General features: G+C 45.2%; 1 protein-coding gene across 1 annotated transcript in view; it reads left to right on the top strand.

Moving 5' to 3' along the window:
• Myo3b (myosin IIIB) overlaps window positions 1-14,144 on the top strand; it is a 417,836-nt gene that overhangs the window by 43,383 nt on the left and 360,309 nt on the right. The window contains exons 3-4 of the mRNA XM_013518810.1: window positions 8,042-8,225; window positions 8,939-9,073. Of these exons, the coding sequence (XP_013374264.1) occupies window positions 8,042-8,225; window positions 8,939-9,073 (319 nt within the window). The remainder of the gene's footprint in view (window positions 1-8,041; window positions 8,226-8,938; window positions 9,074-14,144) is intronic.

The following is a 14,144-nucleotide window of genomic DNA, read 5'->3' as shown; positions in this document are numbered from 1 at the left end:
TCCTTTTAAAATCCAAGTGTTGAGAAATGCATGTAAAATGTTCTGAATAAGTTCCCACTGAAAGCGTAACGACCGAGCCTGGACTCGTTTCCTGGTGTTAACCAAGCCCCTCTGTCTGCCCGTTTTATGCTGGCGCTTTCCCAGAACTCCATCTTCCAAGGCCCGACAAACTCCAGTTCAGAGCAGCCGTGGTTCCTGGGATCTTGCAGTTCTCTCTTTCCTTAAATGTTACTTTTTCAAAAATTGGGGCACAGAGTTATGCCCCTTCTTTTGTTTGATTACTGTTTTAGGGAAGGGAAATACCTGCATTTGCTTTGCCACGTTGCCCCAGAAGTCATAAAGATTTTCTAAACAAATTTGGAATCTTGAGAGCAGAAATCAATTTATTCTACCGCCTTGCCTTTTTGTAGAACCTACTGTAGCTGCATACGATGGCATCGAATACGTACACATGGAACACATAAGTAGTTCATGGTTGCTTTGGCTGATTTATGTCCTGTGGTTGAAAGAAAGCAAGATGCGATACCATCACCTTGGAGCAAGTATAGTTTTTGATTAGCCCAAAGAGATGGCAGGCAAAGCAGTAGGCAACGGGCAGGACGCAGTCGGCCACGTGTGTGAAGGAGGACGCTCAGCGCTCCTGGCAGCCCTCGGAGGGCTGGGATCTTCTGTGGCTTCCGATCCAGCGTGGAGAGCGGTGCTGGGAGCCTCTGCAAGGCCATGGGTGAACAAGCAGGGAATTTATCAAGAGCGCCTCCCTCCTCCTTCACTGAACACACCGATTTAAGGGCAGCATGTGAGATTTGTCTTGTGGGTTCCTTCCATTGCTAGCGCCAGGGCTCAGCTTAGACTATTCATCTCCCTGCGAGGCTTCCCACGGGCTGCTAAGGGGCAGTGGTCCCGCTGGGCTCCAAGCACCTCTCTGTCTTTTACGTGACGTGTGCCCAGCCTTGGACGGACTCACTTTCATGCCATGGGCAGTTCCTTTCCAGGGTCAAGATGAAAATGACACAGAGCTTTGCGATGCTGAGTCTCTCTGTTCACCTCAGTGTCTGGTATTGATTCAATACTCTTTCTCTTTTCCTCTTTCAGGAAGATGGAATAGGAGTCCACGGGCAGAGAAGGTCACTTGTGTTCCTCTGACTACTGATTTTCCTTGTGCCATTCAGCAGTTCAGTAGTTTTGCCTAACTACAGCTCTGTATTTAGCTGGGATGTCGGCCCCAGTGGTGGACTGACTGTGTCCCAGCAGGAGAGAGGTGGACGGGGAAGGTGACTTCTGACAGCCCGCATATGGGTGCTATAATCTTCTTCCTTTATACTCACATTCCCCAGTGCAAAGTGAGGGCAAAACAATCAGACCAGAACTAGGAGCCAAATGCCTGGATACTTTTCGTTGATCTCATATTAGTGGTTTCCTGTTTCCTACAAGAGTAAAGTGTTTGCCTGCATAGACTTTGAAACGTCTTACAATTGCGTTAGGTTGATGGTGGGACATGGAAAGTAGGATTGACCTTGTGTGTGAATAACAGTGTGTACACTGACATCTCTGTAAGCTACACAGATTTTAAAAGCTTTTTATCATGGAAATTGAAAAACCTATACAAATGGATGGAGTATCATTGTGCAAATCCATGTGCATAGATTCGAAATTATCCATGTATGGCCAAGCCAGTCTTATTTTGTGAGTACTGCTACTTTTTTCTGTGATACTGGAGACTGAACCCAGGGCCTTTGGATTAAACTTCATCCCCACCCTTTTTTATTTTTTACTTTGAAATAAAGTCTTGCTAAATTTCCAAGTTGCCCAGGCTGCGCTGATACTTGTGATCCCCATGCCTCAGCCTACCAGGGTCCTGAGATTACAGGCATGTGCCACCACATCCAGCTCATGTATGGACCTTTTTATTTTCTCTCCTACATTATTTCAGACATCACTTCACCCATAAATATTTCCATGTCTATTGCTAAAAGACAGGGAAACTACCAACATGATGATGAATGCAATCATCACAACTAAAATATGGTTGGCAATGCTTTGCTAATATGAGCAGTTCAGTGATGGCTGTTCCAATGTCCTTATAAGTGGTTTCTTTTTTCAGATTTTTGCGTCAATCTACACTTTATTTCACATTTGAAAAAACATTTTGAGCTTCTCTCATTCTGATGCTCCTTTAAAAAATCTTTATTTTTATTTGTAAGTTATTCAGTTGTCTTGGAGAGTTCCTTACAGACTGGAATTTGCTTGTGTTCCCCCATGGAGTTGTTTTACTCATGGTCCTTTGTTATTCCTCTACAATGGAAAATGCTTGGTCAGATTCAGGTTTAACTCTTTTAGCAACAGTATTTCTTAGGGAGGTGCTCTTCCATCAGAAACTGCAATGTGTTTTTTTTTGTGTGATGCTCAAAATTTTAGGAATTGAAATATGGTATAAAGTCTGACAAATGTAACCATAGACTGGTTTATAGCTCATTTTTATTTATTTATTTATTTATTTATTTATTTATTTATTTATTTTTTGTCTTTTTGAGATAGTGTCTCACTATGCAGTTCAGGCTGGCCTTGAGCTCACTTTGTAGCCCAGGCTGGCCTTGAACTCACAAGGATCTTCCTGCTTCAGCCTCCCAAGTGCTGGGATTACAGGTGTGTGCCATCATGCCCAGTTTCATTTTTAAGAAGTATGTCTTCTGCTGATAATGGAAACCAAAACCCCTAGGAAGTCTTTAGACATTCAATCTTGACAAGATAAAGCAGCTGAGCTACTAGTTTACAGCCCGATGTGGAACTACTCAGGCAGTGTGAAGTCATTCACTGCAATCCCAACACTGGCTTCACCATAAAGGAGTCTCTCCTGGTGTGTCGCTCTTGTTTGGGGAGCAAAGGTTTCGTTCCTTGGGTCTGTGGAGCCTTAGCCTCCATGGGACTGAGAGGCTTCCCCAGGCTGGTATTCAAATGTGGGCAAGGCACTGCTTCCTTGGGAGTCAGGCAAGACGCCTCCCTGCGAGGCTGAGCTGTGTAGAGTGCATTCTTCTTGTCAGCAGAGAGACCGTGCCTGAGAGCCCGCTTTCTCAAACACCATAAAGAGATGCGGTCCTCACTTTTAAAAGTTTGTCATCCAAAGAGAAGGAAAAAAAAAAAAGACAATTGTTCTTAAAGTCCAAGGTGCTATGTCAGTAAAATCTTTGACTAAGTAAATATCTAACTAGACAGCAGTTTAAAAACTGAAGACCTTGGATGTTTCTTAGCTACTTGACTGAGAATGATAAAGATAGGAAATGTTTATCCCACATTCCTGTCTATATTAGCCTTACTGACTGAACGGAAGTGTCTTTCTTAGGTGAGGGCCTCTGCCTTGCTAATAACTTCACTATTCCTGGTACTGGAAGGGTTTAGATGACAGAAATAAGGAGGGCAGCAGAATCTTGCTCTGAGGGTTGAGAGTTTGATGGGAAATCCATCTGTGGTGCTGGCTTACAGAACATTATTACGTGCGGAAATGAAGTGTGCTGGCCAAGTCTTCATGAGGAACAGCAGCAAGCAGAGATACATTTGGGCTGAAAGGACTTCGAGTCGGTTTGCAGACTCTGCCTTCCCACCTCCGGTCCTGCAAAGACAAGAGCATCACAGACCTCTGCCTAGATAGACCCAGCCCTTCTATTTGTCTTTCAAGACTGTAGCTTATAACCTGAGTTTTCCAGCCTTCTGAGGTCTCTCATCTTATGTCCAAAGAGCTGCCTGGATCCCCATTTGCAGGACAGTAGGTGGCCCCAGTGCCTCTTTGAAGGCTTCTAAGGGTTTTGCAGAGTCCTGAGGCCCCAGGCATCATCCCTTTCACAGCAAGGTGCTCCTGTCCGTCCTTTGCTGTACCTGTTCGCTATTTTCATGTCAACCTTGAGGGAAGATGACACTTTTGCTCTCGCTCTGTCCTGCTCCAAACACAGACATAGGCAAAAGTGCTGTCCACCCTCAGAGGTAACGTTCTGGCCAGGAGCATTGTTTTGCTGTCAGAAGGGCTGCCTGGGCTGCTGTCTAGGACCAGATGATCACCCTTATAGGGCCGTATGAAGAGCTGCTGTTGGGGCTGACTGCTTAATCAGTCACCCAGAGTATACAGAGTCAGGTATTGATTTTAAAGTGAGAAGCCAGGTAAAGCTGTCGGTAGTGCGTCTGTCCTGTTGCACCTTTATTTAACCTTGTCTGTCGAGGCCCAGATGATACCTGATGGACAGGGTGGTGGAGCTGCGCAGTCGCCTTCTGATTGCCCATCACTGGCATCTGCTGTAAGCAAAGCCCTCTGGGTAAGTTGTGCCTGTTTCAGGGGAGCACTTTGCTGTTCCTTAGGACTGTGGAAGCTTAGCTTCCATTGGATTGGAACATTCCCCTCATACAACTTTTCTATATTTTGTGCAGTGGGTCAGAAAGAAGAGATCATTGTTAACCAGCTGGCTCCATTTTACTCTGTGGAGCAAAGGTCCTGGGACTGGATGTAGGGAAGCTGGCGCTTCTATCCCTATGCTGCCCCTACACCGCCATGTCATCAGTCTGGGCTTCAATTTCCTCATCTGTGAAAGGGAGGGGATCTGGGTACAGTGGAGCATACCTATAATCCCAGAATTCTGGGAGGCTGAGACAGGAGCGTCACAAGTTTGAGCCCAGTCTGAGGGACCTAGTGAGACCCTGTCTCTAAATGAAAACACAGAGAGAGGACTGGGGACATAGCTCAGTGTGAAGCTTCCGAGTTCGAGTCCCAGGATGATCACTGCCACCACCACTACAACAACAATAGCAACAAGAAAACAGAAGCAAAACGAACAAAAAAATAGGAAAAAAGAACAAAAAAAGAAAAGAGAAGGGGGCGTATTAGTTTTCTAGGTCTGCCATAGCCAAGAACCAAAGAATGAGTGGCTTAAACAACAGAGATTTATTTAACCAAGTACCACAGTTTTGAGATATAGAAGTCTAAGATCAAGGTGTCAGTGGGGCTGGTTTCACCTGAGGCCCCTCCTCGGCATGTGGAGAGCTGTCATTTCCCTGTGTTTTATATGGTCTTCCCTGAGTCCAAGTCCCTTCTTATAAACTCACCAGTCATATGGAGTAGCTCCCCAAACCCATACGATCGTATTTTCCCTTAACTATCCCTTTAAAGGCTGTACCTGCAAATACAGTCACATTCTGAGGTGTTGGGGGTTAGGACTTGACAATATTAATTGAGGAAGGGGCGTGAGTCAGCCATCATGGTTTGAGGTGAAGGAGACATGAGTAAACAAGTTTTCTTACGGTTCTTTGAATAGGTGACTGTCTTTGGAAGGCCCTAGAACCAAGGCGACAAATTGCCCGGGTTTGTTTTGAGGGGTTTCCCAGGCTGTGGGACTTTGAGTAGCAAAACAGAGGCAGTCCCAGCAAACCAGGATCGCTAGCTCCCGTGGAGGGAGCAGGGAAGACATTTGGTCCCCAGCCCATCTCTGCCAGAGCTGTGCCACTTGTTCAGTGTCTGTACCAGCATCTGAAGTAAGATGAACTTAACAGAAATGTTTCACAGCCAAAATCTTAGGAAACCCCTCGATTCGATAGCCTCCATCAGCCTTTCCTGCTGCCATATTCAGTGACCTCCCGTCATTTGTCTGAAGCTAACTGACTGGAGAAAAACTCATTTCCTTCTCGCCCAGTTTGTGCTTGAAAGTGGAAAGAGCAGGGAAAGGTTTGTGAGGCTGCACTGGTCCCCAGGCAGTGGCGAGTGACACTGAGCTCTTTGTGCTAATCTGAGCCACAGCCTGGTGAATGGACAGCACCACCTCTGGCAGCCACTGCCACCCTGAAGGAACTGAGGCAGAGAGGTGAGTCACTGGCCCACATCCCACGGCTGGGCAGGGCAGGGCCAGGACTGTGCCGGCAGTGTGGCCTGAGCACTGCTGTGTCCCTGCACTGAATCCGTATGCCGGTGTCCCTGCTGATGGGGTGCAGAGTCACACCGGTCGGTGAAAGGTCAGGACATCTCCGCTAATGGACTTGTGTCTCTGGGCCTGCCCTACGGCCACCTGCACCTGGTCGCCTTTTGCTCTTGCAGAAGCCCAGCCTGCAGCAATGTTCTCAGGTGACCAGAGGTCTGGAGAGCTTGTACCAAAGAATACTGAGTCACATCACGGCAAAGTGATCCCTTGCTAACTAATCCCCTTCCGTTCTTTTGATGACATAAGTGGAAACACTTGTGCCAGGTTTAAATTCCTCCCCATCATTCGTAAGTTCCTTTTTTATGAAAGATCAGTCTTAGGCTGGAGTCCAGGAGCAGCATTTCTGGCTGGACTTGAATAATTCTTTATTGTTTATAGCCTAACCATCTTTTTGCATTAACTTGGATATGTGGCAAATGATGCTGGTTTTACATTTAGGGTAGTGCTATAAAGTGCCCTTAAAAGACACTGAAGTGAAAAAGCAAGTAATCTAAAAAGTATTTAATAGCTAACAGCACAGATGATGTACAGAACTGATAAAAATTGGGAGCATGCAGTGAGAAAGATTCATTTTGTGAAACACTGGATGGACGCAGAGGCTGCGGCTCTGGAGAGTCTTGAAACCAGCAGGTCCAAGGCCTGAGCTGTCCCATCAGCACCCTTTGGGGACAGCGGGACTCCCCTTGGCCCTCAGATTGTGGCTGCAGGCCCCTTGGAGAATAGGGTGCCCTTTTGGACTTTATTTTATTTTGTATTTGTAATGGTTTTCAATATTTTTACAATGTTCCTATTAGCGTAAAAAACCAAAACCAAAACCAGTGCATTCTTACTCCATGCCCCTAGGCCTTTGCTTTGGGAAAATGCAGCCCAGAGAAGTCTGTGCAAGCTCGATGCTCAGCACAAGGCACTTCCTCTGGTGGACACTAAGCCACGGCTAGGAGCTGGCTGCCATGTTCTTGCTGTGGAGCCTGGTTGTTCCTCCCGGGGGCTGAGAAGCGGAAGTACCCGCAGTCTGAAGGTACAGGAACCTGAAGGGGCTTTGGCATAGAGTCAGACTTCACCTGCCCCTTGCTGTTGGAACCTGTGCTCTCAAGCGGTGTCCTGATAAACATTAATTACTTTTCTCATTGCTGAGACAAAATACCTGGCATTCAAAGTTAAAGGAGAGAAAGTTTATTTGGCTTACAGTTCATAGAGGTTTCAGTCCATAGTTCACTGGCTCCAAGGCAAGTTGGATGGCAGACAGGCATCACAGAGGAGAAACCGTTCATGGCAGGCAGAAGGTAGCAAAGCAAGCAAAAGGACCACCACAGCTCTTTCTATCCCTTATACCTTATCCAGGCTACTCAGGGCAGGTAGCACTCACTCCCTTAACCCTAGTCCCCTTGAGCCTAGCTTTGCACCATGAATCAATCCCAGGGCCACACACTCTAGAACCGACCACATGAGGGTTTGGGGGGCATCTAGACACAGCCTTAACAAGAGTCCTTACCAAGGAGGAGGAGTCTATGGCTCCTGTCAGCCCCTCGGTGTGATGCCCACACCAGGCTCTTGCTGAAAGGTGGGGTGTGAGCATGGCTGCTCTTCACAGGCCCCCAGGGCCATCAGCAGTGAGTGTTGTGCTTGGTACACGCACCAACTCTTCTTTTGACTCTTCACACATAGGGTGCACCTGAGTTTCCAGGGGCCATCAGGGAACTCCAGTCAAGTTGACCTGGAGACAAGTATTTCAGACCTGTGGTTTTTAGCTACTTTCCCACCACTCCCTGCCTAGCAAGGCCACTACCCAGTCATGACTAGCACCTCCTCTTGGAGCCTCTACTTCCTCTTGCAGTGTGAATATAATCACTTACAGAATTGTTTTTAGGGTGTGCCAGAGTTGTGTCCCTTCTCTAGTCTATCTTTTTTTTAAAGTTAAAATCTGTCTTCTTAAGGTGCTTCTAAGTCTTTTTTTTTTCAGGCTACTTAAAACACAGGAGGAAAATAAAAAGTAACACAAGGCTACTGGTTAAGAAATAAAATACATTTTATTTCAAAGTCCACTATCTCTAAACCTGTGATCTGTCAGCATAAAAAAAATCTTTCTCCACCAGGAAACATCTTTATGGATTATTTCACTACAACCCCATGATGCTTGGAGTTGAATCCCTTCCCGACCCCATGGACACCTGGGAGATTATAGAGACCATTGGTAAAGGCACCTATGGCAAGGTCTACAAAGTAACCAACAAGAGAGATGGGAGTCTGGCTGCAGTGAAAATTCTGGACCCCATCAGTGTAAGTCATGATGGTGAACTGGGACCACAATCCAGTGTCCCATGCTCATTGAGCTTTCAGTTTCTTTTCCTGATCTGAGTGATAATGGTCATGAAAGTTGGCATGAAGTCTGCAAATGGTCACAGTTTGTCAGCCACTCTGAAGGAAGAGAGTTTGTTTGGAGTTTTAAAAGTTCCTTGACTTTTATTTCTTGTCCATTGTACTCTTGTTTTGATTTGGAAACTACTCCAGAAATTACTCTTTTGGTAAGAGTAATGTATTACTCCTGGTTTCTCTAAAAGTTACAAAGCGACCCAGACTTCTACTATACGATCATCATAGGCTGACGTTTTATTTCAGAGCCAAGGTCATGTGGCTGTGCATAGGGAATTGTGTGGGACCTGTCCTACGCTGGGTCCTTCAAGCCACTTCTCTATAACTGCTTTGAAAATTCAGACCTTTGCAATGAAAAAGATACAGTACCTAATGTGGGTAAAAAAAAAAAAAAAAGACAACACCAAAAGGAAATTATATTGATATACCAACACAGAAGGTTTAAATTGGGATTTGAATGTCCATTGTTAGGTATTTTGAAGATAGAGGAATGATAACATTAAAATACATAGTTAGTATACTTTATTAATTGATTACTTGAGCATGTTGTCATATCTGTATCTTTTCTTTCCCAGTACTCTTAACCCAGCATGGATTTTTTTGTTTCTTACCCTGTTTAGGATATGGATGAAGAAATTGAGGCAGAATACAATATTCTGCAATTTCTTCCAAATCACCCCAACGTTGTAAAGTTTTATGGGATGTTTTACAGAGCGGATCACTATGTGGGTGGACAGCTGTGGCTGGTGCTGGAGGTAAGAGGCTCCCGTTGGGGAACCACTGATTCCAACAGACTGTGGGGCAAGCAGATGCTTTATTGCCTAAGTAGAGTTCTAAGATACACATTCTAGCAATAGGGTCCCTCCTGTGTATCACAGACACCCTACCAGGGTGGAATTCTCTGCAGTTCTTACAGGTTCTCTGTGCTGAAAATACTTCTAGTCCTGTTTCTTTCCTCAAAAATTTAATCATCTTTTCTTCTGCTACAGAGTGAATATAGGAATATGATTGGAAAACATTATATTGTTCCCCAATTCACAGAACACATGTTCCAATTGATCACAACTCATTTTCAAAACACGGCCTGCGATATTTGGGTTGGTCCACTCATGTTTGTTAGTCCTCATCTTAGGCTCAGTTTCCTGCAAACAGAGTTGTGCATGGAAGGTTTATTGGAGAGTTCTCGGAGATTTTGCGTGGAAGAAAGTGAGGAAGGTGTGTGTGACAAGGGGGCAATCAAACAGCATTGTAGTTGCAGCCAAGCCCTCTGGTGATCCTTGGAAGATGGAGAGCCTCGAGACCTTCTCTGAGATGTCTTGAGCTGCACTGCCACACTGACCACTCATTGGCTGTGTACTGCCCCGGTGGGAGTGTGACCCCAGGGCAGCAGCTCCCTGAAGTTGATGGAAGTTCTGAGGGAGGGGTGCAGCTGGGAGCTGGGTCAGGGAGCAGAAGACTTTCTCTGCAATGTCATTCTGAGGAGGAATCTGAAGGGACACCGCTGTATTCACTGTGGTCCTCCATTTTCCCTCCTTATTTAATCAGAACAAGTGTATACATCTGTGTGCAAAAAAGTCAATCTCCAAAACCACAACTCCCCATGGAACTGAGATAACAGGAACAGGACAGGCCTCTTGCCTTACTCTCACAGGGCCCACCAGTCCTAGTTCTGGACTGGGCCCCTCTTAGCCAGCTCATGCCCCCTTGCCTGAGGTCACATGGATGATGTAGGGTCACGTGGACATACTCAGAAGCCTTAAGAGAGAAGCACTAAAGAGAGTCACCCCTTCTTCATGTCTGGTGCCTCTTGTGCCCATCTTCTTGGCCCAGGGAGGGCAGGAGCATGGGACAGTGTGTACTGGCTGCCATGCAACTGTGTGTGGGGAATTCATTGTTATATTCCAATGGAATCGTCTGCGGGAAAACTGGTTTGACTGTTTTTGTCATATCGGTTGGCTTCCTCAGAGATAAGGGACTTGGGTTTTTCGGGCATCATCTTTGGCCCTTTAGTTGGCTAGTTAAGTCACATAAACATTCTTATGTTATCTTTTGGATTTCACTCACTCCCAACCGTACCCCAAGGTTAGGATTTTATCCTGTCAATGGAGCTTTAATGCACTGCTTTGTTTGGGAATGGTACTGTTTCCGGGGTCTCTGCTTTGATTTATCTTCAGTCTGTAACCTCACTGTAACTTCATAATGAAAGTGCAGTGTCCCAGAAATCTTAGTCCCTCACTGAGTATGCACCTTCCCTTCCCCACGTAGACCGCCCACACTCCAAAAACCTGCATTCAGGCACAAAGAACTGGAACTCCTTGGAACTGTCCAGGGCCTATGGGGGACTTTTCCTTTGTGCAACCGGGCCAGCAGGTGAGCTGCTCACGCCCGAGAACTCCTGGTGAAAGAATGCTCTTCCTGAGGAGGAGTGACCACAAACATAGTCCCCAGGATGGCCAGGACAGCCAGGAAGGACCCTGAAGGGTTAGAAGGAGCCCAGAATCACAGTGTAAGCTGTGGCAGATTCTCCTCTGCAAACTGCCTCCTGCTTTTTCAAGGTGACCACAGCAGGTAATGAGGCCACCCTGGGACAGTGAATTCGTTATATCTCAACAATGCAATGTGCTGACATGGAACTTTTGCTGGTTGTGTAGCCCATGCCAAAGCTCTAGCATAGGGTGCTGGATGTTTCCAGTCTTTTCCGTCCCAGGATGAACTGCAAGAGTCTCACACGAACACTGACATTATTGGGCCCCTTCCACTGGCAGAAGCCTTCTGTTTCCTTCAGGGCAGGTCCCAGTGTTTCATGGAGAGACAGAAGACTGGAGAGGGGAACAGAGGCCGATGGTCACATAACCATTACTCTGAAAACAAAATCAAATCAAACGTCCTTCTGAAATTCATTACTAACGTGTTAGTAGAAAGCAAACAGGAGCTCGCTTTCATGATAGACACCCACTATATTAATCAGATAGCAAAAGAAAATCAGAGCATAATGTTTTGGAAAATCTGAATATTTTTAGTGGATGTTAAGTTTTTAAAAACTAGAAGTCCTATAATCTTTCACCTACATAAAATGTAATAAGAAGCCAGAACTTTGAGAAAAACACCATACTCAGAAGAAATGTCTAATATGTGCTAAGACATGAACTACATTTTCTCTTTCTCCTGTTTGTGTGAAACCTTGACAGGCAGAAACTATTAATTTCAGCATGAAACAAATGTTCATTTTAAAAGAAATGGTTTAGAGTACTGTAAATAAAGCTATTAAAAAAAAAGAAAAGTAAAAGAAAAATGTTGCTTTTAAACCAAAAAGCAATTCATTTTTGAAAATCTGTCCCCGCTACCCCTGCCAGAGATCTCAGTTCAGTACCTAATACACAAAGCAAAATCAGAGAAAGAGAGAGACAGAGATTAGAGAGTCAGAGAGAGAGAGAGAAGGAGAGAGGGGGGAAAAAGAGAGGGAAAGAGAGAAAGGGAGAGACAAAGATAGAGAGAAAGATAGAGATAGAGATAGAGATAGAGAGAGAGAGAGAGAGAGAGAGACAGAGACTTGAAGAAGGCAGAGGGGGGCCTCTGTTCAGTTTTTGCTTTTACTAAAGACTGTAGAAAGGCTCTTTATGGGAGTGTTATATATCAAACTATTGTCACCTACTGATACTGTGTAAATGAAGTTTTTCAAGTTAATGGACGCGGGGCTTAGCAAAACTCTGTGGGGGAACAGGACTGGCCAGTTCTGGAAGGCACTGGAGCAGGAAACGCTGACTCAGACCGTAGATTCTGGCAAGAGAATGGCATGAGCGTCTGGAATGAGAGTTAGTGGAATCTAGGAGTCAGGATGAAGAAGAGAAGAACTTCAAAAGAAGACAGAGTTGCATCCTACATGCATGTGCTATATGTTTTTTCTCTTCAACAAAAGACAGTTGAGAAGCTGAGATATGGAGTGATTCTGCCCACCCATGGCCCTGCTCCATATGCACCCTGCCTTCTCAATGGCTTCAGTGTCTCCTGGTGGATGGATGCTTCTAGTCCAATGCTTCTACCTCCCAAGGCACGAGCGTCTACCCGCTCAGAGCAGAGCACATTTGAGTGACATTGTTTTCGTCCATCTTGTTGCCAGCTAGTGTCTTTACCTGGTCTTCGGTGAAATAAACATGATCCGTCCCAACACAGGAGGAAAAAATTGGGGCACGGTAGTGTCCAGCATGATGCTTTCTAAGGCATCCCCTAAAGTAACTTGGACAGCTCCCTTTGCTCAGTGTTTTCTGTAGAACCTAACACCCTTGAAAGACCTTGACAGCCCACTGAACAAAAAGACACTGGAAAGAAATTCCCCTGCATTTTTGTAGACTGATGAGATCAAATCAACATGCCGCTACAGAAATGACCTGACTGTTGGACTAGCCTAGAATGAAGGTCTGAAGATTTTGGTGCAGGGACTGTTCCTTATTAACATGGAGGAAAAGCTGAAGGCATATTGAGCAAGGAACATTTTATCACTTGAAATTAGACTGTCATAACAAATGCGCATACTGTGATTGAGTCAATCAATACTCAATGATGTTTTGGAAAATAGATGTGGAATGTAAATGATTTTTCTCTTTTTCTTGGTTTGAAGCAAAATGCTCATTATATTCTAGATGCATCCAGCTGCTACATTTCCTGAATGCTGAAGGCAGAGGGAGGAATTGCTGGGAGGGAGCCACACCTCTGCTTTTGAGTTTGATTGGGGGGAGGGTGCTGATGTGTCAACCCTCAGGGCTGGGGCAGGAAGCACTGTTGCCTTCTTATAACTCTAAGGAGATTATTTTATTTGATGCATTTAAATACATTTCCTTGTAATGTTCTTTAAAAAATGGTCAGCCCATTTCACTAAAATTTTATTCTGGATAGATAATTACCTCTTCAGTGCAGTGTGTACCTGCATTGCATTCTTTTCTTTTCTTTTTTTAATATCCAAGCGCCCAGAATCTTTTTTCTATAACCCACGGGCTGCCCTTTTAAACCTTGCTGGTGGGCTTGTCAACTTCATAGGACAGCTTCCTTGAAAGGTGCCTTGAGCAGTTTAATTACATGTTTCTGTGAATTCTGGGGGAAGGCAGGCAGCTCTTAAACTCTGACATTTAGTGAACAAAAGGCCCTGGCTGAGTAAGATCCCTTTGTTGTTTTTAAATCTGTACCTGAGTTTTGATGCTGCTGACAAATAGCTGCTCTGTATTCCTTCATAGGTTCTGGAGCGGTGAAGAAACTTTCTAAGTTGACTTTTCCTGTAAAATATTGCTGAAGAGGCCTTTGTTGCATACCTGGCTGCACTTGGAGTAAGGAGAGATGAAAATGAGGTTTCAGGGGAAATCAGCAGCTCACCTTAGCTGGGGTCATGATCAGCATTTAATTTAAATTTTCTCTTGGTAGAATTTCAATAGCGCACTTGCAATTCCAGAAAGCACATGTCCTTTTTCGCTGTGTGCCAGGCTGGGCTGGTCCTGATGTGGGTGCTACCGTGTGAGGCATTCTTGTTGCTGCTGGGCTCTGGAGCAGCAAAGAATTTATGGATATTTCCTGTAGTCTCACAGTCTGTGCAGACTGTCTCTTCTTCATCTTCTGTGGCCAGAAATTCCTATTTTTTTTGTCTCATAAAAGCCTTCTGAATGTGCCCCTCATCCTCATGATTTGACTTTTTGGCCCTGCCTTCTCAATGGCTTCAGTGTCTCCTGGTGGATGGATGCTTCTAGTCCGGTGCTGTCCTCTTCTGTCCACTCTCTGATCTTCCCAAGTCATCTTTCTAAACTACAAATCTGAATGTTGAAACTTCCTGCCTAAAATCTGCCC

Source organism: Chinchilla lanigera, unplaced genomic scaffold (assembly GCF_000276665.1).
Source record: "Chinchilla lanigera isolate Chin_1 unplaced genomic scaffold, ChiLan1.0 scaffold00048, whole genome shotgun sequence".
NCBI classification, from domain to species: Eukaryota; Metazoa; Chordata; class Mammalia; order Rodentia; family Chinchillidae; genus Chinchilla; species Chinchilla lanigera.
This window is presented reverse-complemented; position numbering and strand designations above follow the sequence as displayed.